The sequence below is a fragment of the Parasteatoda tepidariorum genome, chromosome 1 (genome assembly GCF_043381705.1).
Source record: "Parasteatoda tepidariorum isolate YZ-2023 chromosome 1, CAS_Ptep_4.0, whole genome shotgun sequence".
NCBI classification, from domain to species: Eukaryota; Metazoa; Arthropoda; class Arachnida; order Araneae; family Theridiidae; genus Parasteatoda; species Parasteatoda tepidariorum.
Window position 1 is genome coordinate 43,334,429 of NC_092204.1, and position 27,523 is coordinate 43,361,951.

The 27,523-nt window shown below is 27.6% G+C and overlaps 2 protein-coding genes and 1 long non-coding RNA gene across 4 annotated transcripts in view; 1 reads left to right on the forward strand and 2 right to left on the reverse strand.

Moving 5' to 3' along the window:
• Positions 1–22,568, reverse strand: part of LOC139425292 (uncharacterized) — a 60,421-nt gene extending 37,853 nt beyond the window's left edge. The window contains exon 1 of one of the 2 annotated variants that reach the window (XR_011636504.1): positions 7,832–7,891. This is a non-coding gene — a long non-coding RNA (uncharacterized lncRNA). Of the gene's footprint in view, positions 1–7,831; positions 7,892–18,427 lie in introns of those variants that run through there. The other variant, XR_011636505.1, reaches the window with a different exon arrangement.
• LOC107436148 (RNA polymerase III subunit E) overlaps positions 1–26,851 on the reverse strand; it is a 126,871-nt gene extending 100,020 nt beyond the window's left edge. The window contains exon 1 of the mRNA XM_071179248.1: positions 26,750–26,851. Coding sequence (XP_071035349.1) covers positions 26,750–26,833 — 84 coding nt within the window. The 5' untranslated portion in view covers positions 26,834–26,851. The remainder of the gene's footprint in view (positions 1–26,749) is intronic.
• LOC107438740 (uncharacterized) overlaps positions 14,212–27,523 on the forward strand; it is a 147,220-nt gene continuing 133,908 nt past the window's right edge. The window contains exon 1 of the mRNA XM_016051091.4: positions 14,212–14,873. Coding sequence (XP_015906577.1) covers positions 14,858–14,873 — 16 coding nt within the window. The 5' untranslated portion in view covers positions 14,212–14,857. The remainder of the gene's footprint in view (positions 14,874–27,523) is intronic.

Here is a 27,523-nt window from a genome sequence, read left to right on the forward strand (position 1 = left end):
GTTGAAATTTCTGTGCAAAAAATGAATGCAATGAAGCATAAAAACACTGCAATAAATTTTAAAATAAAATGAGGAAAAAAGTGTTTAAAATCTAAAAAAAGTTTCCTTTGACAGCTTTAATATTTTTTGAAATCCTCTAACTGCAGCAGACATCAGTACCAGGAGTATAGCTGCCAACGGAATCTGAATTCGTTGAAGGAATAGTTATAAAATACCTTAGATTAGATGCTTAAGCACCAATGCACCGGGTGGGAGCTTTAGCCCCCCTCGCATTTTATAAATGAAGTGATACAGCCCCTTCTAACATTATAATTTTCACTCAATATTTGAGTAATTAAATTTGCAATAAAAAATTTGATACTTTTTTGTGTCTGAAATCTAAAAAAGATGCGTCTATTTCAAGCGAGCCTTTTAACATTTCCTCGATGAAAACTGCTTCTAATTCATCCCTTACTCATCGACCCGCAGAGGAAATAAATATACGTGCCTATTGCTCACTGATGGAAAGATTCTTGGTTTTAAATGTCACTGCGAACAGAAAAAAAGAAAAAACAGTGAAACAGAATTTAAAAAAAGTATAAGAATAAGACGATAATAAATTAGACATTTCGAATTTCGAGGTTAACCCCTTGCCACACGAAGACGTCTGGGAGACGTCATTTGCTTCTTATATCAAAACAATAATTGACGTTCCTCAGACGTCTTCAGCACAGAGATGCTAACTTGCTAAGGACAGCAAATAAATATTTTAAAGTGATAGTTTATCAATTGTGATTCTTGGTTCAATGAATTCAATTTGGTTTTCGGACAACCATTTGAGAAATAACAATTATTTGTAAGGTGTGCTAAATTTTAAATTAGTTTTATTATATTTCCAATGTGACTATAGACCATTAACATTTTTGGGGCCTGTTCAACTATAATATCGCTCAATTTTGCTGTAACCACAATAACGTGATATATTAAACCATACTAATGATCTTCTTAAACTTTATTCCGCACTATGAAAAATTCCGATCAAATTACGTAATAAAGTCTCGGGAGTGCATAACCCATAAAATCCGTTTTTACTTTTAAATATTATACCTTAATTTTCACAGTAATAATTTTTTAATGAAAGTGATTCAGTGATTTTACGGTAATTATTACAGTAAAAATTACGGTTCATAAGATTTTTTTTGTTACTTGACATGTTTCAGTAAAAATGGATTTTACAGTAAAAGTTTTTTTTAGTGTCATTTAATCCGGAATTTTTCACTTTGGTTCAGCTTGAACGGAAATATGGATCAATTTTACACCATAATAAAGTTACAGCAAATTTGCACGGTATTGTTGTTTTAAGTACAAACATTATAGTTCAGCAAACAAATTTTTCTCAGAATGTAGAGCTCTGTAAGACTGTTTTCCAATGCTCTAGCAATCAAAAACAGCCTAATTTTCAATGATTCAGCAAATAAACGTCTTGTGTTATTTTGCTCGAGGAAATCTTTTGTGTCCAAAAATGTCGACGTACTGGTAGTTAGCATTGCAAGCATGTCCAAACCTCTTTTCTTTCTCGCAGATAAGCAAAGCTCAGGCCGGCAGAGAGGGATAAGCATCGATCAGGAAAAGGTCGTAATTGCAATGCTGGCCCTTTCCAGCCCACCCCTCATTTAATGACGGTCCCGAAAATTTCCTTCTTTTTTTTCCTGTTTTTTTTTTTTTTACTTTTCCTTTTCCCCTTTTCTCTCTACATCTCTTCTAGCCGCTGTACCCACATGGGCAATTCCTCTTAGTCCTGGAAATTGCTTCCTTCTACACTTTTTTTTGTTCTCTCTTTCCTTCTCTTTTAGCTTGCACCATTCCTTTTGCCTATTTTATTTCTTTATTGTTTGCCCGCACCTCCGGCACACTCACTCATGCTGCTGCTGACCCAATGCAGATGAATTAAAACCCTGCAGAGGAAAGGGGAACGAAAACCCTGCTGCGATCGAAAGTTTTCTCTTTTTTTTTCTTCTTCCTCCCTTCTTCAGAGTAGTGGATATTGTTCAGCTTCACTGAAGTTGGAGTGATCTGGTTTCTGCTTTGCTCTTCAAAACAAATTCTGTGTTTTCCTTTCGTAAGCGAAAAAATATATATATGTACCACAAATAACTGTTTTTTGTTACATAACATTACAGCTATGGAGATGCATAATAATTAATGAAAATCTCTAAATTGCTTATGCCGTTGCATTCTTATAGACAGAGTAGAGAGAATTTACAATTAAGTTACGAACTAAACACTTTTTGATATTTTCAAATATCCAGTAGATTAGTTGGCTAAATAATAATTCATATTCTGTTAGTACAAATATTAAATTGAAATCAAGTTTTACTTTGAATAATTGAATTGATTTAAAGGAACTGTTTTTAGGAATAGGATCAATGAGCTTCACGTGTAAGATCAACCCTACCATTTAATGATCAGGAACATTATGTTTCAGGAAGAAATAGCAAAGAAATTCTAGCATTTGCTCAAGGAAAAAATTTGTATAAAATTCTTGTTTTGAATGTTATATACTATACTTACGCATTTTATTTTAAGTAAAGGATATGAAATTTTGTTGACAATGGTCGAAAAATTAAAAATATTTTAATTAGTTCAATACTGTTAAAAAAAATTGCTAAAATAAAATATTTATGAGGAATTCATTCTAGAATCTCATTTTCTAATTTGTTTAGCCTTTCTTTTTGGTATCTTCATGGCAAATATTTCAGCTAACCGAGTGTAATGGAAATAGGATTCCGAAATTTAAGCCAAGATTCCTCGAAGCTCAAGAAAAATCGATCTCAATATATTTATTTTTTAATCTTCAACTAAAAATGTTGAAAAATTTGTAAAAGTTTTTTTCGTTTGGAGGGCATATACTTGCCCATCTACTGGCAAGGGTTTACGCTTAATATAAAATATTCTGACGCTATTAATTTGCAAATGAACAAATATAGAACTTTTATGTTATACGTATTAAATCTTCTATACTTTTTAAAACTAAAATCAACACACGTATACTTATTAATATTTGCGTGGAGTATTAGTTAAAATAACACTTTAAAATAAAGTAGTTTCATGAGAAAAATCTGGATTGATTTGCGATGTTTAATCTTCTTTATTTTTCCCCCTCCTTATCAATTGGCATTTCAGTTTTAGAATGGATCCCAAATTTTACAAAATCCCTTCCATCTTCTCGGAAATGTTGATATTGGTACACATTGTAGAAAAAGAGCAATAAACACCTCCTGACGAAGCGAAATTGTTTTTTGACTCTTTATTGCTGGGCTACAAAATATGTATGACACGTATAATGAATAGTGCTGCATTTCCAGCATTTTTTCAATCAAGAACAACAATTCTGGAAAGTGTAATGAGCTGTTTTACATGCAACAGAGGCACATTCCAGAGACTGGGCTACACTCCATGGTGGCTCCCCCTATCGGCGTCCACGACGGTTGAAAGGTCATCACGACGTCGTTGGAATCTCCTCTCTGTGGAGGCTTTTGAGATTCCTGTGGGAGTAACTCCCTCCACCCTTAGCTGGTTGATTTCAAGTATGGGGTGTGGAGCGGAAAGGGAGCTGAATATAGTTGGAATACTTCTTCACGGCAAGAGGAGTGTGTAGGGAGGGTGGACGGGGATTGAGAACACGAAGGGGTCCCTCAGTGCGGCGACACCTGACATTTCTCCCTCACGCATCACTTAGAAAGCTCGCTGCTGGATCTGGCAAGGGGGAAGGGTCAGTTTATCTGACAGCACTGGCTGTAGGGACTCTCTCCAAAGTGACGAAAACCCGTCTAAGCTTGTTTCACTAAAATAGTTCTTAAGATAATAACAATTATTTTATTTTCCAGATTTTATTCATCAGACTACTTGTGAGTTCACTAAATTAATAAATTTTAAGGAGGAGAAAAATAATCTATGAACTTTTGTTTGGAACAGACATCGTCAATAATTTAGGAAGAAAAAATTAAGTGTGCATATATCATTCATTAATTATCGCAAAAGCTATTGCAATGCGTGCTGTTTAATAACTTAATTTGAAAACTAATGTAAAATTATACGTGATGCGACACTAAAGCAAAGTGAGATGTAAAATGAATATATGATTGACAGGTTTCGGTAAAAAAAAAACTTAAAAAATACATCAAAAGTGTGTATGAATTACTTATACATAATTGGAAAACTAAAGTGAAATTAAAAGAGAACTAACACTTGAGTAAAATAAAATGTATAATGAATTAAGATTTAGAGGAAAAATGCAATTAATTCTCTCATAGTTTAAATTAATAACAATGCGATATTTAATAATTTTCTACAAAATTTAAAACCTTACATTTGTTTGAAGATTTGCTCATGATTTTGCTCAAAAAATGCTCGGAAAAATTATTTTCTTCCAATCCTTCAGAAAATGGTTTTAAAAAATTACAGTTTTTAGATTTAATGTAAGTAGTTAAAATTTAATCTTTTCATATTATTTAATGTACTTTCGTTCATTGGAATTTATTACTTTCATTTGATATACTCATAATTTTTCTGTTTGAAACTCTATTTTAATAATGTTAAGAAATCACGTTTTATTCCGAATTTCGTTTGAATACATTTTTCGATTCATAAATCAATGCCTTTCCGATACATGTTATTAAATATCTTATTTTTAAGATTAAAATATGATGTATTATTTATTTCAGTCCATGCGCTAGTAAAATCACATTAAATATTATTTGCTGTAAAAGACATAGTATTATTTGACAAGGACGCCGTTTTGAGAAAAGATTTAGAGACAGAACACCATTCTGGTTGAAAATTATTTGCAAATATAGCTTAAATCCTGGTAGCAGAATTTCCAGAATCAATCTACAGAACTATTTTCAAATACTTCAATCAGGCAGAGATTATTATTGAAAAATTTAGCTTAATCTTACATATATGTAGCACAATATTAAACTGTTAAATATAGTAAAATTATACAAAAAAAAATTTTTTTTTAATTTAAATACAATTTAGCACAATCATGCCTCATGCTTTAGATTTGTCCAAAAAGAGAAATTAAAAAATCAGAAAGAAATAATGAACTCGATGTAGATAATAATCTTTTAAAGGAAGAAATTTTCAAGGAAGAAATTAACATAATTGTAATTTGTGATACTCTGATTTCAACCCTCTTAAAGTTTCTTCAGATCAAATTCATTGCAATACCATCACAGGTACATAATATCTGAGTGGGTTTTGTGAATAAACGTGTTTCGGTATTAAATATTTTTTGAAAAAAAGGTAGGAATTATTCCTTATTTTTCATAAATGAAGATAGAGAGAACGAAACTCTATCAATCTTTCATAAATGGATAGATTTTCGTTTTATCTTTATTTTTTACTTGTTCTGAGTTTTTTTTTATAAAAAAAAAACAATTTTTCTTCATTAAAAAAAAAAAAAAAATTTTTAATTCTTAGATCACTTTAAAAAATACTCAAAAATAATCTGCATATGCTGTAATAATCTGTCGTACTTTCGACAACCGTGGTTCTAAAGGCCTGGTTTCTTAGNAAAAAAAAAAATTTTTTAATTCTTAGATCACTTTAAAAAATACTCAAAAATAATCTGCATATGCTGTAATAATCTGTCGTACTTTCGACAACCGTGGTTCTAATTTAAGTCAAAGATCATCAAACTTCATCCGGAATATTTAGCAAGCTCAATAAATTTAAATAAATAAAATAAAATCGTTAAATTAAAAAAAAAGATAATTTAATTTTAAAAAATTTGCAATTTTAAAAAAAATTATTAATTTTATTGTTATAATATAATCATTTCAATACTAAATGAAATACACTATAATGTCTATCTATCTATCTTTGTTTCTACAGTAGGAGAGAGTGGGGTCAATTGTAACAGGGTACGATTGTAACAGAGCAAATATTTCGAGTGTCTGGTTCTAGATTCGGTTCCTACGTGGCGCACTAGGTGTATTTAATAAATCTACATGTACACCCCTGCTGGCAACCATTTTTATGTACTTTTGAAAGAGTTATAGCACAAAAGATATTTTCACGCTACGTAAGTACTTTTTTTGGTGTTAGAATATTATATTGTAATATAGTAATTTTGTTTAAACAAATAAAAATTATTAACCGAATATGTAAGTGGACACCTTAATTAACATTTCAAAAAAAAAANAAAATAATAAAGGGCGACAATAACCGGTTCTTTCTCATCCGTCCTCATTCGCGTTGTTGTTCTTTGATCTTTAATAAAATGAGAAAGTTGCCCGGGGAACTCATCTGCCGTTTGACCTAAAAATATTCTTCCGCGTTAAGAAATTTAATTTTGCCCCCAAGTTAATACAATGTCGCCCCCTTTAAACTAGTTCATGTGACTTATTTGTGGTAGTGAACTTTATTTGATATCAATAAATCGTTTATTATTTGTTCTCTAAAACACTGGTCGACAATAACAAAATCAATACAAATTCAAAATAAATATTTGTGTACGTTATTAACGCATGCGCAATGAGAAATAATGTCTGCGTTGGTCCAACTGCTCAAGCTGAGCTAACAAAAAAGTATTTTTTTGGCGTCAGCTCTACGTCAACTTTCCGCTGACGCCCAGATAAGGCGCTAGTTCTAAGAAACCAGGCCTTGAGCTAACAAACCAGTATTTTGTTGGCGTCAGCGCGACGTTGACGTCCCGCTGACGCCCAGATAAGGAGCTTGTCCTAAGAAACCAGACCTTAATTCAAGTCAAAGATCATCAAACTTCATCCGGAATATTTAGCAAGCTCAATAAATTTAAATGAATAAAATAAAATCGTTAAATTAAAAAAAAAGATAATTTGATTTTAAAAAATGTGTAATTTTAAAAAAAATTATTAATTTTATTGTTATAATATAATCATTTCAATACTAAATGAAATACACTATAATGTCTATCTATCTATCTTTGTTTCTACAGTACTTGCAAACAATATTATTTATAGTGTAAAAAAAATTTTCTTACGTCAAAAAGCATTATAGAATGTAGAATGTTTAGCATCATAAATCAAGTGATTTTAAAACATTTTTAGTTTCTCTAGATTGGCCTATAACTTTCAAAAAAATTTTATATTTCAGATTTAAGAGACCTTTTAAAAATTGAAAATTTTTTCCTTTTTTACTCAGCTTCGAAAAACTGTTAATGATGTTATGAATTAAATTGATTTTAAAATAACTTACATTATAAGTTGTTTTTTGTCATCATTATCCATGTGATGTTAAAACATTTTTCTTATTTTTTCACAAATTGGAGAAAATTAAAAAAAGATAGAAAAGGAAAAAATATTATTAAATCCTTAATATTTTTTCAAAAACTAAAAACTCCTTTTTCTTTTCTTAGTTTAGTGAAAGTGTTAAGGTTGTAAAAAATTAATATTATGGTTATTGTTTTCCACTGTTATCCCAAAAGTGATATTAAAACGTCTCCCCAGTTTCTTCCCATATGTGTCGGCAGTTTGCTAAAAATATGTATTTATCATTTAATCCTTAAAATTTTTAAAAATCGAAACTTTTTTTTCAGAAATGATAGTTACAAAAATTTTTATTTTACGATAACTAATATGAGCTAATGTTATTTGTCACTATCCTCTTCCAAATGATATCAAAAGGTTACCCCAATTTCTTCGCAAATTGGCTTATAATTTCCTGAAACAAAACTTTTTTTTATCATTAATTCCTTAAGAAAACTTACAAAATTATAAACTTTTTCCTTTAGCTTATAATAAAACCATCTTTTTACTTAAGTAGAAAATATATAGATCTGTATTTTGACATGGAACCCTGACTATACCTGTCACTGCCCATGAACAGAAGGCGTGGTCGTATAGGTATGACGAAGAGTCTGTCTGCCCAGGGGTCCCCAACCCTATGCCCGCGGGCACCATGGCGCCCTTCATTCGGTTTAGATGCGCCCGCTACTTGTGCCCAACAATAAAATATTTCCGTTTTCAATTTTCCCATAAAATGTTATGTAATTCGTTTTGCTTTCTCAATATGGATGATAAACCTAACCAAAATAGAAATCGCCAGGAAAAGGATCTCCATTCCCACAGATATAAGCACAAAGCAAAATATAGCTGACCACTCGCGAATTGAATATATGAACTCTTATACTTTGTATGTTTTTCAAGCAATTTCGTAATAATTTATTTTACTCAAGGATATTAATACTAATTATATTCATATGTTAAATTAAATTTTTTGTGCATTACATGCAGTGTATATTATTTCCTATGTCTACCAACTATAAATTTATCTTGAAAAAATAAATGGTGCCCGCCACTCGACCGATATTCCGGTATTTGCTCTTAGGTACAAAAAGGTTGGGGACCCCTGCTCTATACCATGGTCTGAATTTGACATGTGCCCCAGGCAACTTGATAGGCAAGAGATTCAAGATTGCATTGCTTGTCTCCTATGTAGTTCCTGGGCTCCTTTTTTTTATATCTGGAAGGGCGGTTTCCTTTTTTTTTCTCTCTCTTCATCTTTCAATCGATGAAGGGAGTATGGATTTGGGGTATAAAGGGTGTTATTAGCGAAGCTATCCTCACATGCTGTACGCTCCAGGTAGACAACTGAAACAAATAATTTAGACGATGTTCAAAAAAAAAAAAAAAAGCTGAGACGCTGCTATTTGCGTTCATTGAAGTTAAAAATGAAGAAAAAATTAATATTATAAAGAGAAAAGTTTCATTGTGTAAAGTTGCTTACTTTCCTAGTTATTTTGATGCCACAAGTAGAAGTGCTTTGAAGCCGAGGAAATAAAACGATTACTATTCTACTGTACGTTATCAACAAGCAATATTTCTTGTAAAATTTTGAAATAATGATATTTATTTATAACATAATAGATTACATAATATTACATACAAAATGTGTATCATTAATTAGAAAATTGTAAATCATAAGATAAACAATTAAAACTGCATAAATAATCTACTATCATCCACAAAAATCAACGTTCTTAATCATTAACAAATCTTTAAAAATTTACAAATTTAATGATAATAAGTCTTACTCTGATATTTCCAGCAGTTTTCTTTTTAAATACGTTTTTCATAACTTTAAAACTGTTTTGCTTTACTGGACAGACCTATTAATGTCAAATTAAGGATCATTAAAAATTCAATGTACAAAAAAACGCGTCATAAAATTTTTAATCACACAACGAATTTTTTTTTATCATAAAATGAACGTGCCTTAAGTTTTAAAACTCATTTTTCAAGTATGTTACAGACAGTTATTAATTTTTTAACAAAAGTTTAGTAGAGATAATGATGACCAAAAACATCTTTCTCTCTAAAACATCTTTTTTTTTCCGATTTAATTTGAGTTATTTATAATTTAAGTGTTTATTATGACAGAGATAATTCATGTGAATAAGGCTAAATAATTATGCAGAAATTAGTCAGTTTATCTAATAAATTTTTTTTTAAAAAAGCGAAAGCAGCTTTCAAATTTTCAGTTTAAGATTTTGGTTTAAATATTTTTCTTTAACCATCTAAAGTAACCAAGGGTTAATCATTCCTCAGAAGAATCTGGCAAATAGTTCGTTTGTTATCTGACAATAACTTACATTTTATCTTTATTCAGGCATTTTTTGATAGTAAAAATGAAAAACATTAAAACACATTGTTTTTGTCACTATGATTGATCATTTTACTGAACTTTTGCCATTTTGGTATGACAAGCTCGTTCGAAACTGAGAGTTGCAAAATAGCTCCGTTATAATTTCCATCTCGAGTTTTGTTGATTTTTCAAAAATATCAACAGATGGCGCTACTCAGAATTGAATTTCGGGAATGAAAAGAAATGGATTCTTATTAATGGCGATCAGACTTCGTGAAAACGTTGGAGTGATGAGGACGTCAGTATCCGCGAGACTGGATAAAGGGAAGAATGCTCAATTTTTCCGCATCCGCGAAATGAACGGTTCTTATTTTAGATCGACCGCGTGATTCAGTGCTACCGATAAATTTCAATTAAATATTCTAAAAAATAGTCCAAACATTAGTTAAAGCATTATCGTATCGTTTCATATTAATGATAATTGTTTAAAACATCTACATAATATTTTAAAATAAATTGTATTTGTTTGAAATGAATTACGAGATTGAGGGAATAATTATTCCGCCAAATGACATCGCCATCTATTTACGTTTGTAAAAATATGAAAAACAATTCTATAAATTATTGAAAATAAAAGGCAATTTTTTTACTCACACTTTTAGTTTCTAAATACCATAAAATATTTTACATTTTAGCATGAAAACTCTCTTGACTATTTTTTTTATCTAATTATTTGATTCTCTGCATATTTATAAGAGTTTTAAATCATTGTATCTTATAAGAGCTTGTATCAATTAGCATCGTTATGTTTTATAAATGCATCAAAAATCATAAATAACTTCTGACAATTCTATAATTTGAAGAAAAAAACATCTGAAAGTATACAACCAAAATCTGCACCAAAAACACATTTTGCTTGGATCAAACACGAATTTCAAATAACCATAATAACCATAGAAAGTTAATAAAAACTATTGTTTAATAATTAATTAATTTAAAATATTACTTCAAAAGCTTATCTTGAAAGAGCGGTTGCTTAAAATATCAGTTAAAAATATTGTTTTAATCAATAAATGCATTATATATTAAATCGTCTCCCTGACTCTGCGGTTTTATTTATTGGAAGGAGATAAAAATTTCCCTAATATTTTTTTTACATATCTAATTACTTTTAACCTCGTAAAATTTGCATTTGATCATTTAAGAAATCAAACACAAAACAGTGAGAATGAAATGATTTTCTCAAATTTAAAAACAGAAATTAGACTTTTAAATACATGTTATTTTTTTTTTTTTCAATGCAATTCAAAGCTTATTTACTTTTTTGTGGAACTTTCATAAATTTTCCTTTGCCGAAATCTTATTGTATCAAACTCTCATAAGTTAATCTGGTTTTTAAGCTGAAATGAAAATAAATTTTGCCGGAGATAATTTTCCCCTGTTAAGTTTTTCAATTTTTAAAATTAAAAAAAAAACTAATTAGATAAGGGATTGGTAGATTTAATTTAAAGAAAGATTAACTTATCGTATATTATTCTATTTCATATATGTATTTAATTTTTATTAAATAAAATAAAATTAAGAACCTTGGTGAAAAAAATTAAAGATTTATGTTCTTTCGTAAAAAAAATTTTGAATTCAAAATTGATTTTATCATACTATGCAGTTTTTAAAAAAAATTCGCTGTTTAAAGAAGCATTAGAACTTATCGTATTTTGTTTATGATATTCTTATTCATTTTTAAATATTAATAACGTATTTTGGAATTCTTTAATAAAATTTATGCAGCATCATTATAAACATTAGAATATTGTGACAGCGAAACTGATTAAGAGAAATCTAAATAGGCAAATTTAGATTTCCAAGACAAAAATAGGCAAATGCTTTTCCAAAGATTATAAAGATGAACTTGTATGGATGCGGTTAAGCGAGATCTTAGGAGCTTAAAATAACCTATTTGTCTGAGAAAAAATGTTTGGTTAAACTACCAGAATATGGGCAAAATTTACTATGTTTCTGAGCTATGGGAACACCAAAAAAGCCCAGTAATTTTCACCAAAAAGCTTTGGTTATGATTTTGACAAAATGAATAATAAAGTATGATTTATAATATGGGATAAAATTTTGTAATTTTACCATGATACCTTAGAGCATAGCATAAAAACACTTTATTTTGTTACATCTAGTTTTCAATTTTGCATTTTTTACTACTAATTTTGAAAACCTGAATTTCCGGTAAACTGTTACCATATGAACAGAAAAATTACATAATAAATGGTTTGCATACTGTATATTTTTCTTTTTATCGTCAGAAGTATCCTTCTTTTTATTTCTTTTTTTTAAATCCAGAAATGTCATTAATATACAACTATACAGTACAGTAATTTAAACAGAATTTTTTTTCACCACGTGGAAAGCTCAGTTCTACTTTACTCAGTTCTACGAGACTTCTACTTTGATGTGAAGAGTTGGTTAAACATTAACTGCCACGTCAAAGAGTAAGTTTGATAATTAGATAGGTTTGCAGGATAATTTTTTATAGGATATCTCTATAGTTTTTCTGTAGGATAGTTTTATAGTTCTTCTATAGGATTTCTATTGATAGTTCTTCTATTTAATTTATTCACTCTTAGAGAGTAGTTAACTTATTTGTCATTAATACAATTATCATGTTTTCTACTAAAGCTTTTAAATTTTCTGCCACGAACATTTTTTAATAAAAAATATATTGAATAATAAATCATTATATAAGACTTGGGTAACCGTAATGCATTTGATCAATCAAATTAATTGTAAGAAACATTTATGCTCATATTATTATAATTTTCAATGAATAATTTTAATCAGTTCCAACACGTTGTGAAACATTAATAGATAACGCAGCAAAATTGTTTTCTATACTACGTAGAGAATGAAAAAACGTTTTATAAAACATCATTTTGTTCATGAAGAAAAGGGAAAAAATAATTGAAGTATCAAATAAATGTTTCGACGACTAACTTACTGAGTTGTAATCAACTTCACATAGATTTTTACTGATTCGTTCTTACGAGAGAAAAAATTGCAAAAGTTTAAAGCCTATATAACTTTCAATTTTATTATATCGCATTATAATTTCTAAATTTGAATGTTGTTCCAATATTGCTAGTAAGGTTTCGTTTTCTTTTTTTTTTTTAATTATTGTTTAAAAAAAACTGATTTAAGGTCTTAGAAAATATTCTTATCTAATTAAAAAATTTATAAAGCAATTAAGTCCATTCTTTCCTAATTATATTATAGGCTATGTATGTATTTATCAATAAATTATCAATTTATCAATAAATTTATCAATGTATCAATAAATTTACGCAAATTTTACAATTGTTATGGCATCTTGTTCAGTTTATAAAGTATTTAAAATATTTATATTAAATATTGTATGAAAAATTGAATTTGTCTTATGATTTAATAAAGTTTTACATTAAAAAAATTATTTTTTTTTGTCTTGATTACTTAGTGTGATGTTGAAAGGTAATAAAACACATTTATCAATAACGAAACAATACTGTTGTGAATGAGTAATTCAGAATTTTTTTTAGATATTAATTTCCTTACACTATAAAAGAATTTAACAAACTTTTTTTTTTTACAAAGTATTTTTCAAGGAGCATTGTCAAATGGCTCTGCTAATTTTGAAACATATTTTTAATTAAATAAACAAATATCTTGCTACAAAGACGAATTTGGAAATGTTTCAGAATATTGTTAAAAAAAACTAATTACTAGCTTAAAATAGAAAAACTCGTCTAACAAAATTTATAAATAAATAAAAATTATGAAATTGCGCAAAGTTTTACTATAACAACTAATGCAAAAATATATTGCTCCTAAAATAAAAAATAAGATTTTATTTCAGTGATTCTTGTTTTAACACAAATTACATCAATATTTAAAAAATTTCAACTTTGATTTAATTTTTTTATGTATTGTATCTACATCAATTAATTACTTTTCGTAAGCAATAATTTTAAAAAATCTACTATTTAATTTAATTTATTTCGTACTAATTCGCATTTTTGATATATTTTGAATATAATATTTTGAAAATATATTTCGAAAATACTATTTTGGACCGAAACCGTATAAAAAAATGTCTATTCAAAACGCAAACACTTTCTTTAGCAAGGCATTCGCTTAATTTACGTACATGAACAATAAAAACCCTAAAAACATTTTCAACTAATTAATTAAGAATTTTTCTAACCATTATTTCAGTATCAGCGAGATAAAACATTCTTTCTATATTTACTCTCTTGATACCCTTAATATTTCATTCCTTTCAGGGGAATAACGCGTAATAACAGGATTCTAATTTCATTAAATTTATTTTAAATTTAAATAAATTTTTAAATTATCCAATTGCTTGTTTTTATTCGACACAAGGTAATTTTTCGTTAACTTTTCCGTTAATTTTCATTCAGATATACTCATTTAAACATAAAATTGCTTCAGAACACGATATTTTATGTGGAGACAACCCCTTTTGCCTTCGTTATCGTCCTGTGTTCCACCACCGCCCACTACTCTCCCCTCATTTTTCCCATCCCTACATGCGCTCGCCCATCCGACATCTCGCACTGAGTGCTTTCGCATGATTGCGCGGATGTGTGCGCGCCTGCCATTCCAGCCTGCGAGCCCACCAACCAGTCTGCCGGTCAATATTCGCTCTCAGATCTAACCCAACGCTGGAACACATTTCGAAAAAAGGAATTAATACCATCTTTTTTCCACAGCACTGTTAAGGCAGTTTTATAATACAACTCTTTCTGTGCCAAAGAAAACCAAGAGAAGTAGTAAAAAATACACAGAATTGGAAAATACTATTTATTAGCAAATCTAGTGTTGATTTAAACTTAGAAGATAATCAGTGTGCGTAGGAATGTAGAAGATTCAACACGTGATATCACATACAGTATGATACTGACTCCAAGTACTAACACGTGATGTATAGGAGTGTATATAACTAGTGACGTAATAATTTGATTTTAACTCAGAAAAATTAAAAGTAATTGGACATTGTCGATTTCGAATAATAATTTTCAATGTCTGAGATACACAGAATTGTGAATGAGTACCTTGTGTTGAACGAATATGTAACTTAGTAAGTGACATATAAAGAGTGGCACATTTGTGGAATCCCACGAAGCGCACATTAAAGAATTTGGTTTTAGTTGGATCAGGAGATTCCGTTTAGCGCCCCAGCTCTCTGATGCTTGCTTGGTACGGTAAGTATCAGTTAGTTATTTCATATTATTCAGTTCATGATTCGAAAAGTATATTTCTTGCCTAGATAACAGAAGAATTACTCTTAACGCAAAAAACAATAGAAATTTATTGATGGTATACCATTAAACTTCTTACCATTACATATAATACATACAGTGAATCTGTATAAAAGCTAAAATAATTTTTAACTCCATTTCAAGATCTTTTATCCAAAATAAAATAATTGGTAGAAATGTATTAAAAAAATCTAGTAGATAAATCTAAAAAGCGTTTATATTGTAGAATTATTCTAACGTATTATTAGATTCTTCACATTTTCATCAACAAATTGCAATAGTTTTAAAAAGTAAAATGTTTTATGCCATCCAATTTTTTTGGTACCTACTCATTTTATAAATGAAAATATTACTGTAAAAATAAGTTATTTGTTCATTATTTTAACTTCAATAACTTCCATTATATAATAATCGAAATGGATAAATTATCAATTTGCTATTATATTCATACGAATTAAGTAATTTTATACCAGAAAATTAGAGTTATTTGATCATTCTCGTTCAGTTAAACAGTTATTAACATTATTATGCATTTAAACGTTACAGTATAATTTTGAAAAGTTGAAAAAAAAATTAAAAAAAAAACATTTACAGTATTTTGGTTAATGTTTAACTAAGAAATAGTTTTATTATTGTGATCTGAGAAAAAAATAATAAAACTAAAAAAATTTTCCCATCTGGTTGCTTTATCTTTGAAACTAGAACCTTTCTATTTAAATGCAACGTAAAAACTAAAATATTAAAATTTCAGATAGTTTTCAGAAAACGCTGCTAAAACAATATAAATACATTCCATACAAAATTTGATAGTAACATCGAATAGTTAATATACTATAGTTACCTTTCTGTGTAAATTAATATCAAATATCGTGTAAGTATGCATAAATCATTCAATTATATTTTGATATTGAAATATAAAATATGTTACTTTATAATGTCATTCGAAAGATTTGAAATAAATATAAATGTATATTTTTTAGAGAGTTTTAATTATCCTAAACAATATGATAACATTAAATTAGAAATAGAATAATTTTGTTTCCTTAATGATTTTTATAAGTAAAAAATTTCGTGTGCAACGGGAAATTTATCTTGCATACACGGCTTATAAAAATAATCATTTATTCTATTTTATATAGTAAGGGATTTACTTTCTTTATTTCTGGGTTAAATGAGTTAAAATATTATTAGACATTTATTTTAACATACTAGTTAGACAATTAACATTTATCTATTTCCAAATTTTTGGTTAATTTAGCTCTATAAAGTTCATTTATTCATTTAAATAATCGTTTATTTGTAAAACTACTAGCAAACAACATCCATCAAATCATTTAAAACCGATGTGCGTAAGCAAAAAATTGTAAATAAATAATATTTTCTCAAGTTTTTCATTCAATCATTCAATTTTTATTTAATCATAATCTTCTTATTGAGTAAGTGTTTCATTTTTAATTTAACTATTATAGTTTTAAAATATTATGCTCCATTAAAATATCATAAGAAAATTTAATTTTTCTCATTTAAAAAAGTAATAATATATTTAAAGGGGTATATTGTATTTTTAAAATACATTACATATTGTATCAAATAATTGAGAAAAAAATAAGTGTGTGTGCTCAAAAGCAATACTTTTCTTTATTTCAAACTTGATTGCAAAAACCGCACATAAATGCTTCATGTAACTGTGCCTATAGAATCTCGCAATTGCACTGTATTAAATACATTTCCTTGTTTTAATAGTTTATCTAAAAGAGTTTCGTCTATTAAAATCGGTGTCGTTTTTTTTTTATTTTAACTGTAATCATTTTAACTGTAGTCATTTAAGCTGTAGTCATTTAAGTAGAAAAGTAAACGATAAAACTAATCAGAGGTTATACTGAAGCTTTTACATTCAAAGTCGCGATAATTAATCAAAGAATTATTATTCTTGAAAACTTATTAAGTTAAAAAAAATTGATTCAGGTGGCTGTCTCAAAAGTTATCAATATCATGAAACGCATGATCATGAAAAATATCTCAAAACTGAAATATGTATTATTAATTTATTAAATATAAAAACATTTTTAATGAAATTAAAAGCATGCAAGAATGTCTTCTTTATATGTACTAAAACATTTTCATTTTGAAGTTTTCTACATATATCATTCGTTTTAATTCTTTTTCCGCTATTATTTATTTAATTAACAGAAATGTAACTAATTATATATTTGAAAATATCATGGTTTGAAAGTATGCCATGTTATTTTCGTTTAAATCGTAACACATGTAAAAAGTTTTTCTTAAATTGACATGCAGCACAGAATATATTTAAAAAAAAGTTCAATTACTTACGAATTTAAGTTTTGAGAATTCTGAATAAAAGCAGATCAAAACGTATCAAAAAATATCTGACTGACAACTTATAAGTTTCATATTTATAAACCTATGTTTTTCAAGATATCTTAAAATAACTAGAGATTAAGACTCGTGCATTTTATATGATTTTCAATATAAAATATTAATGCATATTTTAAACTAGGAGCACACATTTTAAATATTTTTATTAAATTATGATATATTTTATTATTTTAAATTTACAACAATGAAAATGCATTTTTTAATTAGTCTGATTAATAATACTGAGCAATCATTTATATTTTAGAACCCTATAACCCTAAATATTATATTAGCAACCATATATATTTTAGAATCAATCACTAATTTCAATTTAACAAAGTGAATTATTTTTAAATATTCAATTTTTCTCCAGTATCAATTAATTTAAATGTGTGTAAGAGAAATAAAGTTTAATTTTAACGTTACAAAACTTATAAGAATCAAATTTTAAAAAGTTTATATTATTGACCTTCATGAATTTTCAACTTCTTATAGAAAAAGCACCTTATATTTGTAATAAATTTTGAAATTTAAAAAAAAAATTATTCAATATTAAAAACGCATATTGAAAGTAAAATGTTATTTTTGTAATTATTAAATTTGTAAACAAAATTAATATTCACGATTATTTCATCAATTATCTTTCTTTTAGGTTTATCAATACTAATCAGCTTGAACATTAAAAGAAAAACAAATATCACTGAAGTTAATTGCAAAAACTAAGTTAAGAATTACTTAAACAGAAATGATCATTCACAAAATCAGTGTCAATTTTTTAAAAAATTTTCAAAATTTAATTTTTGGTGTGATTTTTTTAAAAATTTAAATACAATGTGCTTCTTGATAGGTTTTAAATTACCTACTTACCGTAAAATAGTAATATCTGGAAAAAAATACAAAGAAAAACATAGAATTAATTTTATAAATCGAATTCATCTTTTTAAAATAGATCGATAATAAGTAAATTAACTCACTATGGTAAAAGAAAGTTTATTTGGATTTTTTAACATTATAAATGACCTTTAATTATATTCATTTATAAACTGATGCTTTTTGAAATAATTATAAAAATTCAAATTCGAAACTTGATTTTTGCGGAATTATAAGTGTGTACTTACTCCAAAATACATAATACTCCTTCACCACCTGTTGCACTAATGCTAAAGACACATTTTGTTTTTGTTCGGATTCCTTTCAAAAGTAAAACGTAGTTATGATAACTAAATGTCTTATTTTTGTTTTTGCTTTAAGCTGTCATTAATTGAATATTTGGTGATAAATATATTTATACAATTATACATATTTAAATAATGTTTTGGTGATTTGTGACTTAAATTCTGACTAGTAAATAATTAGACAGTAACATTTGCTTTAGAATCCATTTTATGTTCTTTGACACAATGACATGTAGACATATCGCTCATTTTATCATACCTGATATGTATTTTATCGGTGTCAGTCATTTTTATTTTACTTTTTAGATATAAGATGTAGATATAAGAGATATAAGATGTAGATGTAATTACGTTGCATAAATTAACACAAATGCATTAACACAAATGCAGAGAAAACAATGTCTTAAGTTGCTGTTCGTATGTTAATCAATATAACTCAATACATTTCTTGTTTGATTCCTATCTAAAATCCCTTATGACGAGATAAACTTTTCTAAACACTCAGTAACATGTTTATCGTAAACTGATTAAGTTATGCAGTTGAACAAGTATTTTGGGTTTGATTTTTCCATATCTGAACAACCACATGCGTTACTCAAATTTCGAAATCTTTTAAATTTCTTCGGTAAACTATTTTTTTATGTCATGTGTGCTGTCTACACGATCCTGCACTATGACTGTTCATGTTGTACGCATGCGCTGCATTATACGTGTAGGTGTACAACTACTGTATGCGTAAGGAAAACGAAAGAAAAAAAAATACAAGAAAAAAATGTTCTAGCCTTCATCCTCATCCTCTCAGGGTTTGGGTAACCCCTCCCTGTCCCTTTCCCTCCTCCCAACCTCCTTTACAACCCACGATGTAGCCCCGGTCCCAATTCCGCTCTTATTTTCATTTCGCCCTGAGACGTCTTTCGCGCGAACGCAGATAAGTCCTAGAGATCCAATTTTTTTCCCTATCTCTCTTTTTCCTACAATTTTTTTTCCTCTTTTTTTCGGGAAAGGAAGGGAAAGAAAAAGAAGAAGAAAAAAAAGCCTTGGATCCTTTTCTTCTCCTTCTAGAATCCTTCTTTTTCCTCCTACACTTCAAGCCTGTTTCTCCCCCTCCTCCCCCCCTCCTGGGGTCCAAGAGAACGGACGTCTCAAACCAACCCCTTTCATTCCCCACCACCCCCTCCTCATCGTCGTTTGTGTGGTGTCCCCTGCGTGGCATCCGGACCTGACGGATGCTGCGAAGGAAGAGGAGGATGCGGGAAGAGAGAAGACGAGGATGTCGGATAGAAAGAGAACGAATGATGCAAAAAAGAAGAGCTAGAGCAAAAGAGAAGAGGGAAGAAAAGAAAAAAAAGGAAAACGAACGATAGAAAGAGATGCAACCGGGTCCCATCTTCTTGCACGCGTTTGTGTGCAGCTGGAAGCTTAAAAAAGAAGGGACCGTCACTATTTCAACTAGTACTGCCTTAAGACCTAGAAAATGGGTTTTCTCAGTTTCACTATATCTACTAGATATCCCGAGATACGTGCTCGAAAACTCTGGACAAAAGACTTAGTAGTTATTGTGCCACAGTGAAAGGAAAAGTTAGATAGATATCTTAACACTTAAAAAACATCAAAATTGTTTTTAAACATTTATTATTCATTTTTGTGATCGTTATGGTCTTTCTAAGCATCAGTATGCCTACTATACATCACGAAATACATGTTCAGAAACTTTGGTTAAAAAACTTAATTGTTATCATTGTGAAAAGAAAAGTAAGAAAAATATTTAAACATTAAAAATTATCAAAACTGTTTTTAAACATATGTTGTTCATTTTTGTGATAGTTATGGTTTTTCCATCGGTATATTTAGTATTTATCACTAACTACTTGTTCAAAAACTCTGGTCAAAAGACTTAATAATGACTCTGTTACTGTAAAAGTTATAAAGATGTTTAAACCATTAAAAAACATCAAAATTGTTTCTAAACTTTTAAATTCATATTATTCATTTTTGTCGTAGTTATGGTTTCTCCAAGCATCAGTATATTTAGTACTTATCGCGAAATATAGGTTTGAAAATTCTAGTCTAAAGACGTGATAGTTACTGAGTCAAAGTAAAAGGAAAAATAAATAGATATGTAAACATAAAAAAATTTTGAAATTGTTTTTGAACATTTGAACACACATTATTGATTTAGTGCTAGTTATGTTTAAAAACCTAAGTTTCTTTCGTTTCTTTCTTTTTTTTTTCTTTTTTTTTATTTTGTAAAGGTTTTTGAGAATTTTAATAAATAAAAAATGCACGAAACTTGAAAATAATTGAAATATTTTCAGTATTCTATTGAGATATATAAGCATTAAAAATCATCAAAACAATTAACTACGAAACAATTCCAGTAAATGATGAACTGATTAATTATTCCATTATTTTTACAGAGTGTGAAAATTATACTTCCACTGAATTTAATAAATTACGTAAACATAACTATAGATCGATACATATAATGAATAGAATTCTAGAAAAACTCCTTACGTTTATTCGATGTGTTCCTTTGTTTGTGTATAATCCCCAAACTCCTAAAATATTTGCATAGTATATAGAAAGACCTTTTAATGCATATATTTTTTGAAGGAAAAAAAACGTTCAATCAGTAATAATTTTACTACATATTCAATTTACCAGTTATATTAAGGTACTTATATTCTTCTAAATAAAGTATTCTGAAAGTTACATATCTCTTTGACTATAAATATTAAAAAGGCAAAATTTCTGAAAATGGTCTCTGAATAAAATATTAACATATTAACAAATAGAAGAAATTTTCGCTATTCTTTGAAATTTCAAATTTCATTAGTATTCAATTTTATGTATATTTCATATTAAGAACTTTACCTTTATTTTAAAACATATTTAATTTCTTTAAAGGTACATGAAGTTTAATTTAAAAACTTTCAGTGAAATACGCTTCTTTATTTCAATTTTTTTTATAATCTAAGCATATTATGTAGACATACATAACAGAAATAACCTACACAGCATTTTAATACAGCAATAAACTGTTAGAAATTTCTCGTAAAAAATCGTTAAATAGCAGTTTATTTAGTTGTTATTTAACCATATTCAACCAAAAAAGTCCAAAAACCATAGAAAAGATGATATTAAAACTTCTAAGTGTGATAAAAATCTTTTATTGATCGTTTTTACCTAATAATAACAAGAATTCTATCCAACTAGGCGCACCTCATGAAACCATTTTGTTTTGAGCAGCTTGGTGCATACTATAGATGAGAGAGTTAATCAGTCAATCTCATAATCGGCTGTACAGAGGTTCGAATCCTAGTATTGATACCACAATATTTCTTCCGTTCCTTCACTACTTGAAAAAAGTCCAGTGTCCTATATTCTTCAATCGGTGACCCTGGACTATTAGAATACGAAACTATCATTTACGCGTAAATGGCCCAGCACCCACATGGTTCAAATATACGTTTAAGTTTTATTTTTATGGTTTAGAAACTATGCTAGTTGTAAATGGTTACAAAACCGTAAATTTTTGTATTCACTGTTTTTTAAACGTACCAGTTGTAACCAAGTAGTTTTAAAATCATAACGGTAAAAATAAGAGAGCAAAAGCTGTGAGTAGGGACAATTTTTTAGGTCGTATATAGCTTACTTCTATTTTAGTACTCATTTCCTATTTTACATTTCTAAAATTACAGTTTCTAAGTGCATAAATTGTTTTAGATTTATCAATCAAGGAACATTAAGTCAAAAAAAAAAAGAGAGGAAATGCGAAAGAATGAAGTGTTTATGAAAAATAAGCAAATTTTGTAAATTTCTTTAAATACCCATTTAAGTTAATTTCTACTTTTAAATATTTTTTGTGGTAACCTATAAATATTGATTTTTAAAGTTATACATTGAATAAATGTGTATTTCTGTGAACAATTGTTAGCAATCGATATTGTAATAAATGTTTCAGATTATTATTCGTCATACATGCAATTCCAAAAAAGCTAAAATTAATAAAATGTCATATACATAACATTAGCATTTATTCAGTTATTTACTGCAATCACATTGCAACTACAATTCAAGAAGAAAAAAATTTCGTTTACTTGATAATTTAACACAATTGCAACCAAAGTTTTAAAATTCCTATATACAAAATTAATTATTAAGCGAAATTGAAATGCTAGATAAAATTTAATTCGACGCTTTATTAATTAAACGACTATTTTAAACAGTTTACATAATAAAATCTACTTATGCTTGATTTTAGAACTAGTGATATGTTTATGTTGGAATTCTCGTGAGGAAAACAAACAAATTAAAAACATAAAACTTATTTAAAGTTTTCGAAAATATATTTTTAAAATCTGAATTTTTAAGATTTTTAAGATTTTTGAAGCTACAGTTTTCCATTACTCCAAAAAAAAAAAAAAAAAACACATCTTAGTACTAAAGTCGAACGTGCATTTGTTTACAAAAATGAAATCCAAGTTTAAAATGAATTCTGAAATTTACTTAAGCGCCATCTGTTGAATTTAATTCTAAACATTTGATGAAATAATAAATATGGCTGCCAACATATGATTGAGATGTCACATGCTTCCACTTTTCTTTTACTGAATGTTGAGTCATTGAAAACAATAACAAATAGTAGCTTTACTAGTTTAAACATTTGTTTTTTCAAAAATATTTTATGTTATCAAATACCTTAAAGTATAAATTGAATATATTAATTTTTGAATATCATTTTTTTTTAGTTAAACATTTATTTGGGGGGCTAAACGATCAAGATAATATATTAGTTATTATTGACCTATTGAAACATTAGATTTATAACAATTAACGAAAAAATTAATAAATGGATTAATTTTTCTCCAGTAATCTGACACAAAACACATTTGGTTATCAATTTCAATGTTTTTATTTTCATAAAAATAGTTATTTTATCATAAAAACGAAGCAAACTTATTTTCTGAAGTATAGTAGCCAACTTATTCATGGAGTATATGTGGAAAAATTATTGAATATACAAATATTATTAATATTATTATTACTTTTTCTAGAATTTTTATTATTGTTGATATTATTGTTATCAATACTTTTAAAATTATTATTGTTTGTACATGCATCATAAGTTTTATTCCAATATTTTTTATGATTTAAAATTTATGAATGTTTCAATAGCAATATTTTCCATGTAAAACTGCGCATCACTATACTTCCATGAAATTAAATGTAATTATGGTTATTGTTTTTAAACTACTTAATAATTTAACTAGTAGTAAAAAATAGTTTGTTTTGATGTTAGACAATTAAAAATCTTGACCTTATTTGAGATGAAAGTAATTTCTGATCAAAGATAGTTTTTAAAAAATAAACTTGATGGCAGTATGAAAATTTTAAAAAAAATACGGAACTGAAATTTATTTTTGTACGTATAATTAAATATTTATACGAAAGCTTAAAGTATCAAATAAAGAAAAAAAATCTAATAAATCATGACTTAAAAGATTTCAGCATAAGCAAAATTAATATTAAAAGTATTTTGGAAAAATTAAATCATTTTCTGCTAAATAAGTCTTTTAATATTTCAGCATTTTCTCCGCACATTTCTTTGCTTCATAAACTTTATTCTAATCTTAAAAAAATATAGTATTCTCTAATTGTTTTAGCTAATGTGTGTAGAGGCAGACTGATACTTTTATTTAATAATATAATATGTAGTAATAATATTATGTATTGTGATAGAAACTGACTTGTTTCAATTATGTGGTGGAAAAAAACATGAATCTTTTGAGTATTTTAAATACTTATAGAAGATATTTTCTTTTTAAGTTTTTGATGAGAGTTTTGATGTTTGCACTTTTATATTTACTTATGTAGCAAATAATTAGTTTCAAAATTTTTACTAATTCTTATTTTATGAATTCTTTCAAATTTTAAAATAAACTCGAAAACATTTGGTTTATACTCTCTAATCAATAATATAAGATTTCAACAATATAAAAAAAAGTAAGAAATGTGTCAGCATTTTGAAAAAAAATAATACTAAGAAAGCTAAGAATTTTACTTTTTTATTTTAAATTGTTTTTTAAATATTTCCTATTACTTGAAAATCTGTAGTTTTCCTATAAGTTTCCATTTAGATTTATATATTAATAATTTATAATGATTTATAATTACCTAGTTTCTAATTAACTAAATATTCTAGAGGACTTATCGCATCCCTGCTATTTACTATTTTCTTATACGAATTCAGTCATCACGAGATTCTTCCATAAAAAAAAATTGTATAAAATTCAAATTGAACGCCGAGGCGTGAATGCTAGGATGATCATTTTTGCACACAATATTTAAACAACTCTTGATAAAAAGCTCATTTTTTTATTCTTTTTCTTAAATTTCAAATATTAAACATTCCATAGGTGTGTTAAATTTATAATTGTTTCTTTTTATATTCCATAAATGGCTGAACAAATAAAATTATTTAAATTTTTAAGTAAATAATACATTATATCAAAGAAAAATTTCCCATATTACACAAAAGCACATCTATCGTTAAAAATCAATAAAAGTCTTTCATTTATGAAATTATAGTTATCGTGGTAACAAATAAAAAATTTAAGTCGTCAAAATAACACTTTTTATGATAGAAGTGTATGAGTTCTAGACAACATTAAATAGTTTAATGTAATGAAATCTAATATGAAGAAAGGTTGTAACTGTTATTTCTTTCACTTGTAAATACATTGAAATATCATAATGCAATTCCTCTAACCAAAGTTCGTTAGATGTTTTCTGAGAAAATATAATATGATTTTAAGTTTAAAGTAAATGTTGTTTTTAACATATTACTCAAGCATACAGTGATCATATTTAGCAATATTATACTCTGATGCCTCAAAATGTTAACTATATTTTTTATATTGTTCGAAATGAAAATAATACCCAAAGAAGTAATTCACCTAGACTATCCAATAATATATTTTATTGTAAAAATTTTTCTTTAATTGGAAGAACTCACTTTTAAAATGACTTTTTTTCTCAGCACTTGTATTATTTTTGAAAAAGTAGTTTGAATATTGTTTAAAAAAATTTTCATAATTGGTCATAACCACACAACTAAGAATAATACCTCCATATTTTCACATATTACTTGGTTTAATATCATTAGAATACTAATCAAAAATTATCAAATACATTGATTAAAAATAAAGTACTCTGAGAGAAAAAAGTATTGTCAAAACTACTAAAATATGGTAAAAATTTCTCGTTTTTCTGGCTAGGAACAACAAATAGCTCGGTAATTTTGAAGAAAGGGCTTTGATAATGATTTTATTCAAATTAACAATAGAACATAATTTAATAATGTGTGATAAAATTTATGGAAATTTTATCATGGTACCTTAGAAACTGGCATAAAAACCATTTATTCGGCCATTTTTATTTAAAATTACTTTAGTTTTTTAGTTTTTTTTTTTTAAAAGCTAAATGTGTGATAATAAGAATTATTTTGGTAAGAGGGTTTTCAGTAAACCGTTACCATATGAATGAAAAAACTGCCAAATTAATTATTTTAGTACCATGTACTTTGGTCTTATTAACCAGAATTAAAAATTTTTTTTGCCAGGTTGTCATTACCATGTAATACAATTATTTTAGCAGAATTTGTTTTCCCCTAGTACTTATCACAAAATCAGCACATTTTTCATTTTTGAATTATCTTATAAGATCAATTTTATTGTTTAAAATCTCAATATAGGAAAAGCAAATTTAACCTGAGTCAGCTTGAAAGGAAAATCAATTAACTAGACAAATTGGATATGCATTAAAGAAAATATATTGCTTTGCAATAAGTAATTTTGTAATTTTTCACTTTAAAATTTACATAATACAGAAATAGCTGCAAATTTAAATACAATTTTCCATTTTATTATACCTCACAGTTCCCTATTTCGAGACATAATATTTACATTTTCTTTCTTTATTGAAAAAAAAATATTTTATGCGTTTGTTGAATGTCAATTTTAAAATCCACTACATAACAAAAGAATTTAATTAAACATCAAAAAAATATCTATCGATGTTCAAACAACCATTGAAAAATTACTTGGTTTACAAAAATACCAGCAGATTCAGAACCCATTTGTTCATTCCAGAATACTTCAGTTACTACTATTTTTAAAATAATACTTCTTTGTCCAGTGGTATTAAAACTGAAGAAAAAGGTGGGATTTATTTCACAGCAGAACCTTCTATAAAAGTATTTACCTTGTTTCGTGAGGTACTTTCCTTCCTACTGCGCAGTCTTGCACTTTTTGAGAAAGAGGTCCTTAAATTTGCCCTTTCCAACATTCCATCGTTCCGTTCCCTATTCTGAAACCATTTCTTTTTTCCGCACCTTTCGCCTTACCAATAAAGTAAAGGGAAAAAAAAACTTTTTTAAGGCTAAAAGATAAAAAAAAAGAAAGTAGTTTCTTCGTGAGCACACAAGCTGGACCGTAAGCCAACCGAAAGAGAAAAGAAAGTGGCTAGAAATAAGAGGGGTAAAAAGAAGAAGAAGAAAAAACAGCAAAGATGGAAGGGCGTACGCTTTGGTGGGTCCTAAGCTGAAGTAAGAAAAAAGAAAAATGAGTGTGGAGGCAGTGAATTTACCTCCCCTATCTACTTTTTTTTTATTATTATTCTCTCGGCCATCCCCTCCATCCCTTAATTCCATCGCCCCTCCAAAAAAGGACTGGCTTTCCTCCAACAAACTTTGCCGAGATATGGTCTTTCATGGATGATGATGATGATGCAGTCCCAGTGATGGAGTTCCTTCAAATCCTTTCCTCAAAAAATGCATGTAATGTCTCCTCATTTCTGACTCACTCTCTGCTTGAATCGTTCAAATCTCTATAGAAGAATCTTCTGACCAATACATTTTTCGTGAAGTGTTAAAATCGCAAACTGCATGCATAGAGTACTTTTACTTCGTTGATGCCATAATCAAACTGGTTAACTGGAGTTTTTGCTGCCTAAATCGCTAAACCTTGTTTTACTTTC